Source organism: Pelophylax lessonae (assembly GCF_965119305.1).
Source record: "Pelophylax lessonae genome assembly, chromosome: 8".
NCBI classification, from domain to species: Eukaryota; Metazoa; Chordata; class Amphibia; order Anura; family Ranidae; genus Pelophylax; species Pelophylax lessonae.
The window spans coordinates 237115579-237135847 of NC_138775.1; the positions used below are offsets into that span (position 1 = coordinate 237115579).

The 20269-nt window shown below is 41.3% G+C and overlaps 1 protein-coding gene across 1 annotated transcript in view; it reads right to left on the bottom strand.

The window, feature by feature from the left end:
* Positions 1-461: 461 nt before the first annotated feature.
* MRPL37 (mitochondrial ribosomal protein L37) overlaps positions 462-20269 on the bottom strand; it is a 29726-nt gene continuing 9918 nt past the window's right edge. Inside the window, exons 4-7 of the mRNA XM_082264891.1 lie at positions 19806-19991; positions 15156-15310; positions 6831-7034; positions 462-598 (exon numbers count right to left, since the gene is read on the bottom strand). Of these exons, the coding sequence (XP_082121017.1) occupies positions 521-598; positions 6831-7034; positions 15156-15310; positions 19806-19991 (623 nt within the window). The 3' untranslated portion in view covers positions 462-520. The remainder of the gene's footprint in view (positions 599-6830; positions 7035-15155; positions 15311-19805; positions 19992-20269) is intronic.

The window sequence follows — 20269 nt, forward strand, 5'->3', positions numbered from 1 at the left end:
TATTTTCTACTCCTACTAGCAACAGCATGGTTCCCCTATGGTCAGTGATCATCTGGTCATTTGTTTAGAAAGTTCAAGGACCCGTGCCCTACTCTATAAAACCTGCAATTTCCATGCACAGCACTTATGCTAGCAACAAGTCTGAAACAGCTGCTGTTTGAAGACAAAAAAAAACAAAAGGTCAAGCTGTACCAGCAGTTATGAAGTACAGTTGGCCAAGGGACATAGGGGAATTATGACCATGCCCACTATCCTAAAATGAGAAAAACAACCCTTATTATGGGGATTTATGATGGAATGGGGCATGTAGATTTTATGTTCCAAGAAGGCGGTACTGTGCACCATATTGGTTAATTGAAGGGCCTTTTTGGTTCCTTAGCCTAAAATTATCTCTCATGAAAAACGTATTTCAAGCTATACATCTCCCAATTAGATGTTGGAAAATAAGAGATGACACAATGTTATATAAATATCTAATTTTTATTCCATAACCGGTATGTACAGATATCTTCCTGCTCATCTAGACTGCCCCATGCAGGTACATTGCCCAAAACTTCTGAAATGTTTCTGGTTTGAGTCCAGAGACTCCAGCAGGTACCTGAAAGAAGAAAAGGAAACATTATCACTACATCCAAAATATTTTTCTAGTTGTCCGCACAGTTCAGCTAATTTATATATTAACTAGCTCCTGCCAAAATAGTGTGGAAGTTGTTAACCACTTGCCAACCGCCGCAAGTACATATACTGCGGTGGTCAGCCCCGGCCAGGGAAAGTGACGTACCGGTACGTCACTCGCCTGCGAGCCGATAGGGGGCGAGCGTGCACTGCCGGAGGCACTCTCCCGCCACCACTCGCTCACTCACTCTGATCCCCGCGCGTGTGACCGGCGGGCTCGATGTCCGCCGGTCACTCGCGATCGTCAGTTACAGAGGGAGAAAGGTAGGCGGCTAATGTAAACAAAGCCGCCTGTCACTCTCCCTTGTGTAACAGCAGAGATCATACGGTCCTGCTATGTAGGATCGTAGATCTCTGCCGTTACATGAAAAGCCACATCCCTGCACAGTTAGAAGCACGCCCCTAGGGACACACTTAACCCCTCCTTCTCCAATAAAGTTAACCCCTTCCCTGCCAGTGTCATTTTTACAGTAACAGTGCATATGTATAGCACTCATTACTGTAGTAATGTCACTGGTACCCCCAAAAGTGTCAAAAATGTCAGTCAAGGGTCCGATCTGTCCGCCGCAATGTCGCAGTCCCGCAAGAAAAAAAAAAAAAAAATCGCAGATCACCGCCATTACTCGTAAAAAAAAAAAAACAAGAATTACAAAAATCTTTTCCTTAGTTAGTAAACGCAATAACTTTTGCGCAAACCAATCAAAATACGCTTTTTGCGATTTTTTTTTACCAAACATATGTAGCAGAAAACAAATTGGCCTAAAATATTAGAAAATTTTGATTTTTACATTTTTTTTGGGGGAATTTCATATAAAAAAAAATGTGAAAAATATTGTTATTTTTGCAAAATTGTCGCTCTTCTTTTGTTTATAGCGCATGATCAAAAAATCGCACAGGTGATCAAATACCACCAAAAGAAAGCTATGTTTGTGGGGAAAAAAAGGACGTCAATTTCATTTGGGTACAGCGCCGCACGACCGCGCAATTGTCCGTTAAAGTCACGCAGTACCGAATCTCAAAATACCCCCTGGTCAGGAAGGGGGTAAAATCCTCCGGGGCTTAAGTGGTTAACAGGCAACACCACTATAACACAAAGGAACTCCATACAAACTCTGTATTTCCAAAACTCACTTATCAAAATGCGTTTGCCAATAGCAACAAGTTTCTCCCTTTAAGTGTCAAGCTTGTAATTAATAAAAAGCACAGACAGTTCTACTCCCAGACAATGTGATTACCAATGCCCATGGTGATCGCAGGGCACCACAACTACATGGTAACTGTTTGTCTGTGATTGGAGCTAATAACTGGAAGTGTTGCTTGTGGGCATTGATAGATGGAAATAATCCAATAAACTTTCGCTGTAAATTGCTGCTGAATAAGTTAGTGCCATAAAATGCACTAATCAATGAAATATGAGCCCGTCTGCAGCATTGTTTCTCGGTGGTTAGCACGGATACCTCGGATCAATCCTCGCAAGGCCAATAATAAAGGAGATTGTATGTGAGAATTTCCTCCCACACCATATTATAAGCGGCTACTGGCCCTAATGTGTTGTTTGTGTATAGAGACAACAGGCCGAACGCTCTTTCGGGGGCTGAGAGGAATGAGAATGATTTAATGTACTCTGTAAAGAGTACATTGGAGCTATAGAGACAAAATTAGATACGTGACCCTCAAAGCTCTTTTTTTCATACTTCATACATATTTATACCTCCGGTTGGGCTATCTGCGCACATAGTGCGAGCTGTGAGACAGAAACCAGTAACAAAAAAAAAAAAAAAAATGAGCAAATTCTATTCCAACCAAATGCCCCAGCTAACCAGGTACAGCCATGTTCTCATTATAAAGCTTTCCATGGAGATTTTCTACCCAGTTGTGCATTCTGTATGGGATGTACGGGCACACAAATACACGGACAGTGTGCAGGAGACCTGCATGGCATCAGCGATCTGCTGATGGCTGGTGAAATGCTTTACAGGCTCCTACTACAAAAAATAATACATTTATTTTTTTTTTAGAAAAGTGAACTTATCCTTTAACCACTTCCGTACCGGGAGATTTCTGGCACTCCGCTCCTACATGTAAAAATCATCATTTTTTGCTAGAAAATTACCCGGAACCCCAAAACATTATATATTTTCTTTTTAGCAGAGACCCTAGGGAATAAAATAGCGGTCATTGCAACTTTTCATGTCACATGATATTTTCGCAGAAATTTTTCAAACGTGTTTTTTTTGGAAAAGAAACTGTGAATTAAAAAAAAAAAAAAAACACTAAAGTTAACACAATATTTTTGTATAATGTGAAAGATGATGTTACGCCGAGTAAATAGATACCTAACATGTCACGCTTTAAAATTGCGCACACTCGTGGAATGATGGCAAACTTCAGTACATAAAAATCACTATAGGGGCCGCTTTAAACATTTTTACAGCTTACTAGTTTAGAGTTACAGTGGAGGTCTTGGGCTATAATTGTTGCTCTCGCTCTAATGTTTGCGGCGATACCTCACATGTATGGATTGAACATGAACATATGTGGCCGTGATATACGCATGTGTTCTGCGTGCGGGGACGGGGGCACTTTAATTTTATTTTATTGTTTATTTTATTTTTTTATTTTTACACTTTCCCTTTAATTTTTTTTGTAAACATCCCTTGTAATAGGATCAGTGAATGACAGGTCCTCTTTATGGGGATATCTGGGGTCAATAAGACCTCAGATCTCTCCTACAGGCTAGAAAACCTGAAATTTAAAAAAAAAAAAAAAAAGAAATAAAAAACAAAAAAAAAACAAAAACAACAAAAGATCTCAGCTGAATGCCAAGATCAGTGCAGTATTGAAACTGCCAGGCCGGGCGTGACGTCATCACGTCGCGCCCGGGCATCCGAGAGTCATAGAGACTGCCAAGGACCATCTGGTCCTCGCAGTCTGTATGGTGACACTTCTGCTGGCGGCCGATTCCTTTTCCGGCTCGCCGCTCGCACGGGCAAGCCGGTAGAAGCACCGGAGGGTGGCGGGAGGGGGGGCGCCTGTAAGAACGATCAAGCAGCTGTTCAGCCGCTATGATTGTTCTTATGTTGAAGGGAATTGCCAGGGGAAAAAAATTATATCTGAATGATGCCTGCAGCTGCACCCATCATTCAGATATCCCCACTTAAACCCCAGGACGTCATATGACTTCCACCTAAGGGGAAGTGGTTAACACAGTAGTAAACTTTAAAAAAAAAAAAAAAAAAGATTTCCCCCTGCAAGGTAAAGGCATAATGTGCTAGTATTCATACCATACTAGCACCTTATGAAAGACATACCTTGCAACAAAGCCCTCCAGTGGCACGCTGTCGCCGCTGCAGAGGCTTCCATTTTCATCTGGTCTTCCTTCTGGGTTGTGGCCACTTGACTGGCTGAGCCGCGATGATGTCACTCCCACGCATGTGCGCAGGAGTCACGGCTGTAGCACAGAGCTCTGAAGGATTGACATGGGTTTGTCATTCCTGGGGAGTGCATGCGCTGGTGACATCACTGGCTGCTGCTCACTAGAATATCTCCTAATCAGTGCAGGTTTTGGAGATATTCATTTAACCTACTGGTAAGCTTTATTATAAGCTTACCTGTAAGTAAAAATAAAAAAGTACAGTTTACTACCACTTTAAAGTGACCCCTAAATAAATCCATAACCTGAGGGCCCTCTGCAAAAGAAGAAGTAAATAATTACTCTCCCGCTGCCCACACCTCCAATCTGAATCAATGGAAACTAGCAGCTAAATCATTTTTAGAAACTGACACTGCCAGAAGTGTCAGATCCCTGGTCCCTGCTGAGCTTGATGGTTCCCCCTGTTAATACCTACATCACTAATGCTGGCCATACACGTATAGATTTTCATTTGGAATTTTTCATTTTAAGAAAATTTGTTTGATTTTCTAATCGTTAGTGGGGTCAATTGGATGTCCGTTTTCGACTGCAGTGACAGGAAAATTCGAAAGGGCAGGAACTTTTCTCAGAAACTTTTCTCGATCAACTCATTTTCGGCCAGTGTATGTGGCTATCGCTCAGAAATTACATTCATTTTAAAATTGAATGTTAAAAGCAAAAGACAATTTGACGACATTTGGTCATTTATCGAATGTTCAAAGACTTTTCGTACGAACATTCTTGTCCAAAAATCTATACGTGTATGGCCAGCATAAGGCCGGGATCACACAGATGTGGCCGTGGGTTCATGCATGGGATCTGTTGCCTCCCTGTTCACCGTTTCAGATGCAAATTATATGCAAATTCTTGCCTGAATTCGAACCGCAAATGGAGCCAAAGACGCACTCCATTAAGAGCCGGTCACACTCTCCTGTCATGCAAATTGGATGCGGAAACCGGTATCCAATCCGCATCAGTGTGAGCCCAGCCTTAACCACTTTAAGACTGGAAGCATTTGCCCCCCTTAATGACCAGGCCACTTTTTTCAACTTGGTGTGACTTTAACTGACAATTGTGCGGTCGTGCAACACTGTACCCAAACAAAATTTATGTCCTTTTATTTCCCCACAAATAGAGCTTTCTTTTGGTGGTATTTGATCACTTGTGCGATTTTTATTTTTTGCGCTATACACAAAAAAAGAGCGACAATTCTGAAAAAAAAATCTATATTTTTCACATTCTGCTATATAACATTCCCAAAAAAAAAAAAAAAAATTAAAAATCAATATTTTAGGTCAATCTGTTTTCTGCTACATATTTTTGGTAAAAAAAAAAAAATCGCAATAGGCGTATTTTGATTGGTTTGCGCAAAAGTTACTGCATCTACTAACTAAGGGAAAGATTTATGTCATTTTTATTACTAGTAATGGCGGCGATCTGTAAATTTAGCAGGACTGCGACATTGCGGTGGACAGACCGGACCCCTAACTGACATTTTTTACACTTTTGGGGGGACCAGTGACATTACTACAGTAATCAGTGCTAAAAATATACTGTAATAATGACACTGACAGGGAAGGGGTTAACATTGTGAATGATCAAGGGGTTAAATGTAAGCCTAGGGGAGTGATTCTAACTGTGGGGGGGTGTGGCTTGTGGAATGACCATAGAGACCTGTGATCCTATATAGAAGGATCACAGGGGCTCTGTGATCATTCCAGGGAGAAGAACGGTCAGCTGTGTTTACAACTTCTCTCTCAGCGGGGAACGATCGCCGGGTGTAAGGCAGCAATCGGAGACACCTGCCTGCTGCATCGGCTTCCCCGCTGACGAGCGGGGGCGGAAGTGGGTGGTTGAAAAGTGGTTAAAGAACAATTCCAGGGAAAAGGTTTTTCTTGCATGCAGTGGCACGTTGTCCACACTGCATGGGTTAACTTCTTGTTTTTGTCTAGGGGTGAGGAGAGCAGAGATATACTTACCTAATCCATTGATCCTCCTAGCGCAAGACCAGTACTTGCTGCTCCAGCCCCCCCTCCCCCCTGCGCATGCTAGCATGGACTGCTCCTGATGTCATAACGCCCATTGACCAGCTCTGGACATAAGGACAGCAGAAACAGTCTACCGCTGGATGTGGGGGAGAGCTGTTTTCTGGAGGATCAAGTATAGCCTTTCTGTGCGCCCCAAGACAAAAACGAGCAGCTAAGCCATGCAGTGTTTCTTTCTCGGAGTTCTGCTTCAAGGAAACAGTAGTAAAGTAAGGCCAGTGGGAGGATCCACTGAGTACAGCAGGAGACCCAGAAATTCAACATACCAAAAAAGTGTCAGATTCGGAGAGCAGTCATTTCCTATGACCATAGCAGTGATGGCTGACACAGGAGGTTGGAGGAAGAGTATCTGCTCCCTTCTTTTGCAGGGGTCACTTTAACTGTTCCAGTCCGCTGCCAATTCCTGCTTTTGTTTCTGCCCACATTAGAGTAATGGTTTTACTTTTATTCAGAATGAACCATAATATAAGATATAATAAAATTCAGGAGGAGAGTAAGAACGCCTATGGATGGATGGATGGATGGATGTGGCATGTGTGCAGCTTTGGGAACTCAAACTACGCAGGCTGATCTGAATGATAAAGGCAGCCCACAACCTATAGGAACCACCAACATAAATGCATGAGACATGGGTTTGGATCATAAACTCTCCCCCTCTATTGTGGTAATAGCATTACAACCTCCTCAACACTACTTACCACAACCACTTTCCTTTTGATTTTCGCTTTGCCTGCCACGGTATCATACAATGCCTGGTCTCCATCCATCCAGACAATATTCTTTATGCCATCACTAGACTCTAAATCCAGCGTGTTCAGTTGCAGAACCATAAAGTGGAAGAGCTGTCCGTCTGTACCTATGCTCTGTACCACAATGGGCTTCTCCAAATTCTTCACATCCTCCTGAAAAAAGCAGAGAACAATATTAGAGAAGCTATGTTAATCAAAGCCTGTGCATCACTGTTATTTTAAAGTGTATGTCAGCGCTGCACGATTAATCGTTAAAAAAAGAGCCGTTCTCTGCAAAGAAGAAAAAAAAAACGGCCGGAAAAGTTTATCACAACATTGCTCAGGGCTGAGAGATAAAGAGAAACGTATCATTTTGTTCTTTTAGTTTAAAGGGATGAACTTCGGTCTGTAAATGAGGAAAGTTTAACTACTAAAGCAGTTGTATACTCAAAAAAAAAAAAAAAAAACCCTGCAAGACAAAGGCATAATGAGCTAGTATGCATCGCATACTAGCTCATTATGAAATACTTACCTTAGAACAAAGCCCCGACACAGTCGCCCGGACACCGCCGTAGGAGCGGACAAGATCCCTCGGCATCTCTTCCGGGTTCGGCGGATCCGGCGCTGTGAGTGGCCGGAGTCGCGATGACGTCACTACCGCGCATGCGCACGGGGGATTAACTTCCCGGCAAGGAACTCTGAAGGTCCGCCTTGCAGGTTGAATATCTCCTAAACCGTGCAGGTGTAGGAGATATTAATTTTACCTACAGGTAAGCCTTATTATAGGCCTACCTGTAGGTAAAAGTCACAAAAATTAGTATACTACCGCTTTAAAGACTAAGCCCATTTCTGACAATTGTTGCTTACAAGTTAAAGTCAGTATTTTTTGCTAGAAAATTAATTAGAACCCCCAAACATTATATTCAGTGGATATAAAAAGTCTACACACCCCTGTTAAAATGTAAACATCCTTTGTGACAGTAATAGGCAATGACAGATACTCTTTATGGGTAGATTGGGGGTCTAAAAGACCCCAAACCTCTCCTCTGCATTTAAAAGCATTCAAAACGCCAAGTTGGCCTGTTTTAAATGCTGTAATTTTTTTCTAAAATCTGGCGCCTTTAAGGCTCCAGTACCCAGAAATGATGTCATGACATTGCTTCCGGGTTTTTACTTAGGAGACCCGATCAGAGCCAAATGAGGCTTTGTTTGGGTCTTCAGCCAGCCGGCAGACGTGGCGGCTGGTTGCTCGGGTCTCCCGTGGGATAGGAGACCCAGGTGAGCCATGGGAGGGGGCATCCACTCTTTGTAATGACAATCAAGCAGCTGCTCAGCCGCATTGGTTGTCATTACAAAAAAGCCAGCCAATCGTATCGGCAGGTTTTGATCGATACTTAAAAAAAAAAAAAATAAAGGAATATCGGCCTCCGATTAATGGCCTCATCAATAATCGGTCGATCCCTATTGCCAAGTCAAGATGTGTCATGCTGATAGACTCATACCCAAAAAGAGTGCTGGAATAAAATCAAAAGGTGCTTCAACAAAGTATTAGTTTAAGGGTGTGCACACTTATGCAACTACATTATTTTAGTTTTCTATTTTCATTTCCTTCCCCTAAAATATTTTCTGCTTTTTTTTTCAACTGAGATGATTTAGCTTTGTCTCATTATTTTACAGTGTGTAGACTTTTTATATTCACTGTATATATATATATATATATATATATATATATATATATATATATTTTTTTTTTTTTTTTCAGCAGAGACTTTAGAGAATAAAATAGTGGTCGTTGTAATATTTTATGTCACACTGTATATACGAACGCAATTTTTGGGGAAAAAATACACTTAGATGAATTAACAAAAACTAAAAAGTAAAATTAGCCCAATTTTTTTGTATAATGTGAAAGATGATGTTACGCCAAGAATCGTGATTTTTTATTTTAAGCAAAAGAATTGTGATTCTCATTTTACCCAGAATCGTGCAGCTCCTGTGTAATTTCTAACCATAAACAAAAAAAAAAAAAACCTGTTAATCTTGCCTGAAATCTTGTGAACTGATGACTCCCTGAGCCCTCTGTCTCTGTTGAGTGTTGGCATTATCTCTGCACACTACAGAGCACCTCCCCCCATGTTATGGAAGGAATTGGGAGGTATAGTCTTGTCCTGATGGGACTTCACTGCTCCTCAGTGCACATTGTATGGCAAGCGAGCATTGTCCCTCAAGGACAGGAAGTGTATTACTGACAGAATGCCAAAAGAAAAAAACAAAAAAGCGTGGAAAAAAGTTAATGCAGTCACCTCCACACCTAAGGACAGGTAAACTGCAATATGTTAAAGTGATTGTAAAGGCAAAAAAGTCAAGGCTCTTAACCATTCTAAGTTCCATCCAAATAAAAAAGTAAATTTGGGTTTACATACACTTTAAATTAGTGTTCCTAGGTTTAGATACACTTTACCTGTCACAAAAAAAATACAGTGGATACTATTGCTGACCTCCTTACATATTATTATTATACAGGATTTATATTGCGCCAACAGTTTGCGCAGCGCTTAACAAAATGAAGGCAGACATTACAGTTACAATACAATTTGGAACAAAAGATTATTACAGATGATAGACTCAAAAGCATGAAAGCTGGAGTATCAGCATGCAGCCAGATGACTAGAATTTTCATATAAATAAATTTGCAATGCCAGACTCCATGTTTTTCCTATGACAACGTTTCCTTTGAATGTGTATTATCATCAGGCACGTGTAATAGACTTCAGCCTTTTCAGAACACAAGGGAGATAAAGTTGTTAGTGACAAGATGTGGAAATTGGGTGGAGAGTAACTATCTATCAAAGAAAAATGCCGGCACAGTCCCCTGAGAATAAAATGGCAAAAGTAAACCAAGTCCTACAGGTGGACCCTGTGGACGAGGATTTTAGTGTGCCCAAGAGTATCAATTAGATAAAATACAGATTATAAAAATATAAATTTTAGTGAAGGTAAGATAGTAAAAACATCATGTGAGAATACAGTATCTAGAAGGTGTATTGCAGCACATCTTTTAATGTGATGGATCGACGCGTTTCACCCACACTTTGGGCTTCCTCAGGATCCAGATGTGTTGCAGGCTTTCTCAAAGTATATATATATATATATATATATATATATATATACACACATACACACCCCCAATAGAAACACCAAACTAAAATTCAACAGCCATGCCATAGAGCATGTATTGAGATTGTCAAAAATGTACACTGCGTATGCGCAGAGAGAAGAAGCTCACAGGCCCCCTCAAATAAAAAAATACCAATAGACCATAAGTGCAAGACACACAAGGTTCAAAAAACACATAGCTACCAAGAATCATCTCTGGTTAGAGCTACATGTCAAAAAGAAGGAATATTTTCATATAAAGGAAACACACTGTTCAGCATCCATGCTGACAGCAAGCTGGCCGAAAATTGAGGGTATGTATAAATATATATGTGTGTACTTTGAGACAGCCTGCAACACATCAGGATCCTGAGTAAGCCCAAAGTGTGGGTGAAATGCGTTGATCCATCGCTTTCAGCATGGGCTGCAATACACTTTCTAGATACTGTATTCTTGTATGATGTTTTTACTATCTTGCCTTCAATAAAATTTATATTTTTATAATCTGTATTTTATCTAATTGATACACTTGGGCACACTAAAATTCCCTTTCCACCTCATCCACAGGGTTCACCTGTAAGACTTGGTTTACTTTTGCCTCCTTGTTAGTGAGAAGAGACATTTTCCTTACCATGGTGGACTTTCTGTAAGGTATTCTCACTGAGTGCCGGTTCACACTTGTGCGATGCGGGAACGCTGCAAATATGCAGCGTGTTCCCGCATCGCATCCGCACATCTGGCAGTTCACACTGCCATATGCGATACGCAGGGGGTGTCAATTAAATGTTAACGACACCCCCAGTTTGATCGCATATCGTAGTGCGATCTGACAGTTCGCACAGAATCGGATCGCACTAGTGTGAACCACTGTGCGATCCGATTCTGATGCGGCTGAAAAAATGCCTCATGTGCGTCTTTGGTGCGGATACAGTGCGAATTCAGCCATACAAAGTGTATGGCTGAATTTGCATCCGCACATGAGATCGCATGTAATGAAGGAGCAGTGCACTCCGAATTACATGCGATCTTGCAAGCCGCAAAAATGTGAACCGGCACTGATGGAGAACGCTGGAAACTTCTATAGAGAGAAATATGAAGGCTGCCATTCCCATCCTTCCAGGGAGAAGGTTGGATGCTGATCTTTGCTTTCAAGGCAGAACTTCTGATCTTTGTTCTTCCTCCAGGCCAGTAATGTAGGAGCTACTGAATCCATTAGATCAGCAGCAAGTAGGATTTTCAGGAAGAAGGGTCAGCAATGGCAGCCTGCAGATTTGTATCTATATTTCTCTATGGTTTCTTTGCAATGGCTGATGGAGACCCGACCTTGCCCAATGCACTTTGTATTAATATATAGTTTAAAAAAAATATGTATGGGAACTATATATTAGTATGTGTATATATATATATATATATATATTTATTTAATTTTTTTTTAATAAAGGGTAATCTTTATGTAACACACAAATAAATGAAAAGAAAAGCTCACTGTGCCAGAAATACAACGATGGAGATGTTTGATCTTGCTATGTAATTCCAGAGTAAGCACGATCCATAAACACGATTAATAACAATACAAAAATAGATCCACTTTGTATTGCTTAGTAATCAGAGTCTATGGCTTCCTGGGTGGACAGCCTATTGGTTAGTGAGGCCTGCCTATATTACAGTGATAAGCCAATAAGGAACTGGGTCAATATTTGTTTAGTACGCCATTCCAGGAAACCGGTCATTCAGGTGCTTATCTTTGACACAGGACACTATCAGGGAATTAACCAACTGTCAAAAACTGTCAGCAGACAGTTCTCTGTGCTCAAGGAACCGATTGCTCTTAAAGCAGAACTTTACTCATAATATTTATTTTAGCATACATTCCGCATTAATAATTATGCTCCCAAAATTAGTGTGTGCTGTAAATTGCCTCCAGCATTGCTCCAGTTTCTTCTTCTTTCTTCTCCATGGTTCAGGATTTGGACACACACTCCCACAGACAGATACCTGGCTCGAAGGAACGCTAACATTTTGTCAAAGGGTAAATGAGGGGAAGGAGATCACATGCGTATGACATCATCATCAGTTCCAATCAGATAATTGTCATCTCATGTTTAAAGTGGTTGTATATGCTAAAGGCTTTTTACCTTAATGCATTATTTGGATTAACCACTTGCCGACCAGTCACATTGACTGTACTGCGGCAAAGTGGCTCGTTCCCGCCCAGCGACGTAGACCTACGTCGCTGGACTCCTCCCTTTGTGGGCGGTGCGCGCGCGCCGCCGGAGGCTCGCTCCCGCTGTATTCAGTTACAGCGGGAGTCGGGCCAGGGGAGGAGCGGCGGTGATCACCGCTGCTCTTCCCCGATCGTCGGGGAATCGAGTCTGGAGATCCGCCCGCTTTTGTAAACCAAGAGGGCGGATCTCCTAAGTGACAGACAGGGTCAGATTGCAGGGTTCAGCATAGCTGTGTCACTCAGTCACCTCCCCCCACACACGTTAGTAAGCACCAGGCATACATTAACCCCTTGATCACCAATAAAAATTAACCCCTTCCCTGCCAGTGTCATTTTTACAGTAACAGTGCATATGTATAGCACTGATTACTGTAGTAATGTCACTGGTACCCCCAAAAGTGTCAAAAATGTCAGTCAAGGGTCCGATCTGTCCACCGCAAAGTCGCAGTCCCGCAAAAAAAAAAAAAAGGACAGAAATCTTTCCCTTAGTTAGTAAACGCAATAACTTTTGCGCAAACCAATCAAAATACGCTTATTGCAATTTATCAAAAATATGTAGCAGAAAACAAATTGGCCTAGAATGGTAAAACATTTTGATTTTTAATTTTTTTTGGGGGGGAATTTCATATAAAAAAAAATGTGAGAAATATTGTTATTTTTTCAAAATTGTCGCTCTTTTTTTGTTTATAGCACAAAAAGTAAAAATTGCACAGGTGATCAAATACCACCAAAAGAAAGCTCTGTTTGTGAGAAAAAAAGGACATAAATTTCATTTGGGTACGGCGTTGCATGACCGCGCAATTGTCAGGTAAAGTCGCACAGTGCCGAATCGCAAAAAGTGGCCTGGACGTAAGACAGCAAAATGCTCCGGTGGTAAAGTGGTTAAGGTAAAAAAAACCTTTTTAGTGCAGCTTCCCCCTGCTAAATACTTACCTGAACCCGATTTCGATGTGGCACTGCTCTCTCTTCCTCCTCACTGGAGTTTGAGTTCAGCTGGAGGCCACTGGCTCCTGCTGTTGTCAATCAAATCCAGTGAGGAGAGAGCGGGGGGTAGTGGGGCTGAGCCACTTTGTGTGTGTAAATAGATCAGGACCGAGCCAGCACAAGAGCCCCAATAGTAAGCAGCTTGCTATGGGGGCACTTAGAAGGCAGGAGGAGCCAGAAATGCCAGTGGGGGACCCCAGAAGAGAAGGATTGGGGCTGCTCTCTGCAAAACCATGGCAAAGAGCAGGTAAATAAAAGATAAGCCACGCACAGTCTCTCTTTTTTTTTTTTTTTTAATTGTGACAGCGAGCAGGGGAACAAGATCCCCCACCCGCTTTCACAACAGGAGATCGGGGGATGTTAGTGCTACAGTAACATGTTACACCCTCAATATGGGTGCAACATGTTATGAAAGCCAAACATTTTTTAAGCAACAAGAATTTTACGTGCGCTGTAACTATACAAAGAGACCACCCCAAAAAGGTCTCTATAGAGCGATCAATGAAATCACAAATATGTCAGCATATCAAATTTATTTCAAAAATATACATTCTCAAATAAAATGTGATACATACATACATACATATATATATACATACACAAACACACACACGCACATTAGTACAGCATGTACCCCAAATCTGCCCTACTATACTTTGCTATCACCATCTTAAGCTATGAGCAAACAACAGTTGTGGAAGAACTGACCTGGGTGGGAGGGGGGGGTTGGGGGGACTCTTTAACCACTTGGCCACTGCTCACATTGCTGCTACTGCAGCAATGTGGCTCTTTATCGTCCAACGACATAGACCTACGTCGCTGGACTCCTCCCCCTGTAGGCGGCGAGTGCCTCGGGGAATCGAGTTTGGAGATCCGCCCGCCTCTGTAAACAGAGCGGGCGGATCTCCTAAGTGACAAGGAGTGACAGATTGCAGGGTTCAGCGTAGCTGAACATCCGATCTGTCCCTGACTCACTGTCCCTGTCCCTGAGTGTCATTTTTACAGTAACAGTGCATATGTATAACACTGATTACTGCAGTAATGTCACTGGTACCCCCAAAAGTGTCAAAAATGTCAAGGGTCCGATCTGTCTGCCGCAATGTCGCAGTCCTGCAAAAAAAAAAAAAAAAAAAACATCGCAGATCGCCGCCATTACGCGTTAAAAAAAAAAACACCAAAAATGACAGAAATCTTTCCCGTCGTTAGTAAACCCAATAACTTTTGCGCAAACCAATCAAAATACGCTTATCATGATTTTTTTTACCAAACATAGGTAGCAGAAAACAAATTGGCCAAAAAATTTTAAAAAAATTTTGATTTTTACATTTTTTGGGGGGGAATTTCATATAAAAAAAATGTTAAAAATATTGTTATTTTTTCAAAATAAATGCTCTTTTTTTGTTTATAGCGCAAAAAGTAAAAATTGCACAGGTGATCAAATACCACCAAAAGAAAGCTCTGTTTGTAGGAAAAAAAGGACGCAAATTTAGTTTGGGTATGGCTTTGCATGACCGCGCAATTTACAGTTAAAGTCGCACAGCGCCGAATCGCAAAAAGTGGCCTGGACGTAAGACAGCAAAATCCTCCGGTGGTAAAGTGGTTAAAAAGTTATTGGTCTGTCTCTTCTGCTACCTTATAGTTCTTCCTTCACTTTATGGTACTGTCCATTTTTTTCACTGGATGTCTCCCTAACACTTTTTGTAGCACTGTTTGCTTACAGCTTCAGACAGCGACTCTTGTGTAGCATAGCAGAACAGATTTGGGGTACATTCTGTACTAATGTATATGTACATATCACAATTTGCTACTATATCTTTCTGAAACTTATCTGATGTGCTAACATATTTGTGATATGATATACTTAGCCACCTCACCTAGACCTTGCTGCTTGTCAGAAATTGAAGCTACCTATAGCAAAACACAGAACTCACCCCAAATAGCATCTTCGCTTTAGCCACAGCGCTCCCAAAAGCAGTCATAATCATTTTGGCGCGGAGCTGGTCTGGCAGGAATCTTGCTTTGGTGCTACAAGGATCCAGAAGGTATATAGTATGTAGGTGACTAAACGGGTAGCCATCTTTAAATCCTGTAGCAGAAGGATCAAAACATTTCAAAGACAATCAAAAGGAAAAAAACAGAATGGATTGTTTTATTTCTATAAAAATGTATGTAATGTAAAATAAGAATTCTAGTAAAAAGAATGCATTATTTGTATCAGTTTCCCCTCTACAGCAATTTTTTCATTTTTTGTTAAGTCAGCAATTTTGTCAAAAAAGCAAAACCCCCAGAACTATACTTTCAGAAAGCAGAGGCAATTTTGCGTCAAACAATATTGGTTTATCAAATATATATTTTTAGGAAAAATACACCAAAATATATTTTATTGCACACAGACCCAATTTAAAATGTTTGTTAGCCTGAAAAAAAATAAAAAATAAATCAGATCCTGTTCCCTTAAAGCCTGTTATACAGCACAGTGCTGCTTGTGCTAGGTAATTTGGCCCACCGTATCACCTGAAATTGTAGATACAAAACAAAGAAAGGGCGCACCAGCCTAGCGCATTATCCTCAGCGAGTTTATTGGTAATAAAAAGATAAAAATCAGCTACTCACAAACATGCGTGAAAGTCAAGCATATCGATTCCATAAAGCAGCATCATTACAGAAGTCCGATATCTCATGAAAGCAGAGGGCTGACGCGTTTCGAGGCCGTGCCTCTTCCTCAGAGCCTGGAGGCCATGACCAAGTCCATGGCTTAAATAAGGTAAACTAAGCCTCCACATGACCCTCGGAGATGTGGGAGGAGGTACCACCCATGTGGGCGTGGCTACACAGTTAATTGCCCAAGACGTGACAGATTTTAATCAGTAGGCCCTATGGATCCACTGGCTCAGTTGGTATATTAGCCAATCAACATCATCTTCCTAACTCATTTTAGGTGGTACATTAAAAATTATACATTTGTAAATGATACATTGTGCATGGTACAATAAAATAATACAATAAAACATTCAATCAATGCAGTACAGACAAGCTCATCCTCCTCTCACGGTAACCTTGTACCAGATCTAATTTTCTCCCCATTGGCGCTCCGCATGATTATCAGCGTGAGTTCCTGTACTTAGGGTTTCTCGATAGATCACCGAGTTATTTCCTCTCATTCTCTAAGGTTTGTTTTGGGTAAAATGGTGAAAAATTATGGTACCCAAAATTATCAATAAGCAATACTTTGAATGCCTTTAGAGCTCATCAGTTTAGAGTAAACTGTAAACAACGGACCTAAAATTATTGCTCCCACTCTGACGATTGTGGTGACAAAGAACATGTGTGGTGCAAACACTGTTTACAGACATCTGAGCCCTGTGCTGTGTTTGCATTTGTAGGTAGAACAACAACTTACTTTAAATTTGTTACTGCAGTTTTTTTATGAAGCCTTTAGTTCTGCTTTAACAAACATTAAAGCGGTTGTAAACCCGAAAACGAAAAAAAAAAAAAAAAACTGCAAGACAAAGGCATAATGAGCTAGTATGCATTGCATACTAGCTCATTATGTATTACTTACCTTAGAATGAAGCCTTGACACGGACCCCCGGACATCGCTGCGGGCGCCGCCATGATCCCTCGGCGTCTCTCCTGGGTTCGGCGCTGTGATTGGCCGGAGCCGCAGGAGTGATTTTCCGGCAAGCTCCCGGCAAGGAAAACTGAAGGTCCCCCCGGACCTTCAGAGCGCATGCGCCGCTCACGTGAGCGGCTGCGTGCACTGCAAATATCTCCTAAATCATGCCGGTTTAGGAGATATTAATTGTACCTACAGGTAAGCCTTATTATAGGCTTACCTGTAGGTAAAAGTGTCAAAAAGTGGGATACTACCGCTTTAAGCTCTGTAGCTAAATATTTACCTCGGAAATTTACAGAGAGAACCCTACGGCTGATGTCACATGTGGAATTTTTTGGCAGCGCTTGCACCCCCATTTTTTTTAAGCGTTTTCTTGCTAAGAAAATTATTATGACTTTCTATGAAAACCCTAACTCTACAAGTGACATTCAGCAGTATTTTGTGTTGGCAGCAAAATCTGCAGAGACAATCGCTTACTATTATTTACCTCTTTAGCTTAGCTACAGATCACTGAAGGAGAGCGAATTATATGAGAACAACCCAATGCTGTAGCATTATCACAAGGAACCTGAGCAACTGAAATGGTAGCTGCCAGTCAATGGCATTAGCAATTTATAGAGAAAGATATATAATAGATAGATACTCAGCAATATCCCTATATATATATATATATATATAGTAGCGCAAACTTGTCAAGAAGCAAGTGCCAAAAAAATACTGTGCCCACTGCACAAAAGTCCAAAATGCAATAGATGTCACATAGGCAGCAGGAAAAAGTTCAGAAATGACTCAAACAGTCCATAATCCTTCACTCTATCTCCTGGGATGATAATGTACGAAGACGTGTTTCTCAAAAGGATCACCACCACCACCGTGCTCCAAGGGGGGAGGAGAATTGCCCACTCACCAGATGCTGTGGCCCAACCCACTTTCGTGTTTGAGCATTCAGGCTTATAATGATGGTCACTGGTCCAGAGTATCCACAACAGGAATCGCACCAGCGCAGTCAAAAAAAGCTCAGCAGCATATGGGGAGGAGAGAACATAATCCCAATAGCGTGATACCGTTTGAAAGGGTTTTATTAAATAAAATAAAACATAAGGTAACACACTCACATGTCTTGTATGTCATCCAACGCAAAAAATCCACGCCGCCTTAGGGGCGTGACCAGGCGATGTAACCAGGCTGTGTAAGAGGAGTTCGGATTACCCAGAAGGCGCGGCGTCCACGGCGTGGAGCCTGGACATCATCTCCCGAAGGGCATCCCTCCCCTATTCGTGACTGTTTTTTTGCGTTGGATGACATACAAGACATGTGAGTGTGTTACCTTATGTTTTATTTTATTTAATAAAACCCTTTCAAACGGTATCACGCTATTGGGATTATGTTCTCTCCTCCCCATATGCTGCGATTCCTGTTGTGGATACTCTGGACCAGTGACCATCATTATAAGCCTGAATGCTCAAACACGAAAGTGGGTTGGGCCACAGCATCTGGTGAGTGGGCAATTCTCCTCCCCCCTTGGAGCACGGTGGTGGTGGTGATCCTTTTGAGAAACACGTCTTCGTACATTATCATCCCAGGAGATAGAGTGAAGGATTATGGACTGTTTGAGTCATTTCTGAACTTTTTCCTGCTGCCTATGTGACATCTATTGCATTTCGGACTTTTGTGCAGTGGGCACAGTATTTTTTTGGCACTTGCTTCTTGACAAGTTTGCGCTACTATATATATATAGGGATATTGCTGAGTATCTATCTATTATATATCTTTCTCCATATGTTTTAGTTAAGTAGCTGCATAGCCAATTTATTTATTGGTGAGTGGTCCTCATTTGAAGCGCTTGGGATAGCTTATACCTTTATTTGGTTTTCGTTGGGCATTTAAGCTGTCATATTATATATTAGCAATTTATAGCAGTGATTATTCTTTGCTACAAAATCACCTGTTTAACATTATTTCTCAGCCAGCAATAGACTGATCGAAATTCGGCCGGTTCAGCAACGATTCATCTATGGGCAGGCATGTTGTACTAAAGTTGATCTATTAATCCAGTGGTCCTCAACCCTGGCCTACAGGGCCCACTAACAGGCCAGGTTTGCAAGATAACTGAAATACATCCCAGGTGATATCATTTGTTGCTCAGTGATTGCAGTACTCTAGTCTGCATCTCCCCAAGGTAATACTTAAAATCTGGCCTGTTAGTGGGCCCTGAGGACCGGAGTTGAGGACCACTGTATTAATCCACTTCAGCAAACCAATCAAAATACACACTTATTGCTATTTTTTTACCAAAAATATGTAGCAGAAAACAAATTGGCCTAAAATGTTAAAAAATTCTGATTTTTGGGGGGAATGTTATATAGCAGAATGTGAAAAATATAGTTTTTTTTCAGAATTGTCGCTCTTTTTTTGTTTATAGCGCAAAAAATAAAAAAAAAATCGCACAGGTGATCAAATACCACCAAAAGAAAGCTCCATTTGTGGGGAAAAAAAAGGACATCAAGTTTATTTAGGTACAGCGTCGCACGACCACGCAATTGTCCATTAAACTAACGCAGTGCCGAATCGCAAAATATGGCCTGGTCATTAAGGGGGAAAATCTTCCGGACCGGAAGTGGTTAATGTGTGGCCAGGCTTAGAAAAAAATATATATCCAAGCTTATTCATACTATTAAGCTGGATACACACTATACAATTGTCTTTAGATTTGTTTTCCTTTAGATTTACCAAAACCTAAACACTTTCAATTAGTATACAGTCAGGCAGGCCCATAGTTGAAGGTAAATTTAAAGGAAATCTAACAACAAAAGTTGTACAGTGTGTATCCAGCTTTATTCCTCTGCTTGCAGAAATAATTATTTTTATTTTTACACTGGAAGTGCGATATGTCACTTTAAAATTACAAATTTAGAGATAACTTTATTTTTTCAAATAGCCCGCCTGCTGAAGCTGCGAATCATACCTAGATGGTTTTGTTCCTCGTACACGTTCACCTCCTGAAGATCGATGGCAGGAGACAGTGGGTACAGGGACTCCAGGCCTTGCTGTTCTGTGACTTGGATGTCGCTGGGCGATGCCTGCGGTTCTAGAGCAGTTTTAGCGCTCATCACTACCCCAGTGATCCCTCTCAGAAGATAAAGCATGGATTCTGCAGAACAGATACAAGCGTCAGTATAGAAATAGTAGAACATGTAGAAAATACAGCTGTTTTCGTGACTCTACAAAGGTCAGAGAAATGCTTAGGCTGCCATTGATCACCTCTCCTTATAAAAATGCTCATTGCCTGGTGTCACACTGATTCATTGGCTTTAATATTGCGAGTCAGGGACCTGGGACAAACAGGCCAAACCAGGAGTTCCGTTTTCATTTGCTCAATGCTAGTTCATGGCCTACAACTTAGAAAAGACTGAAGCCAGATACAGTCTG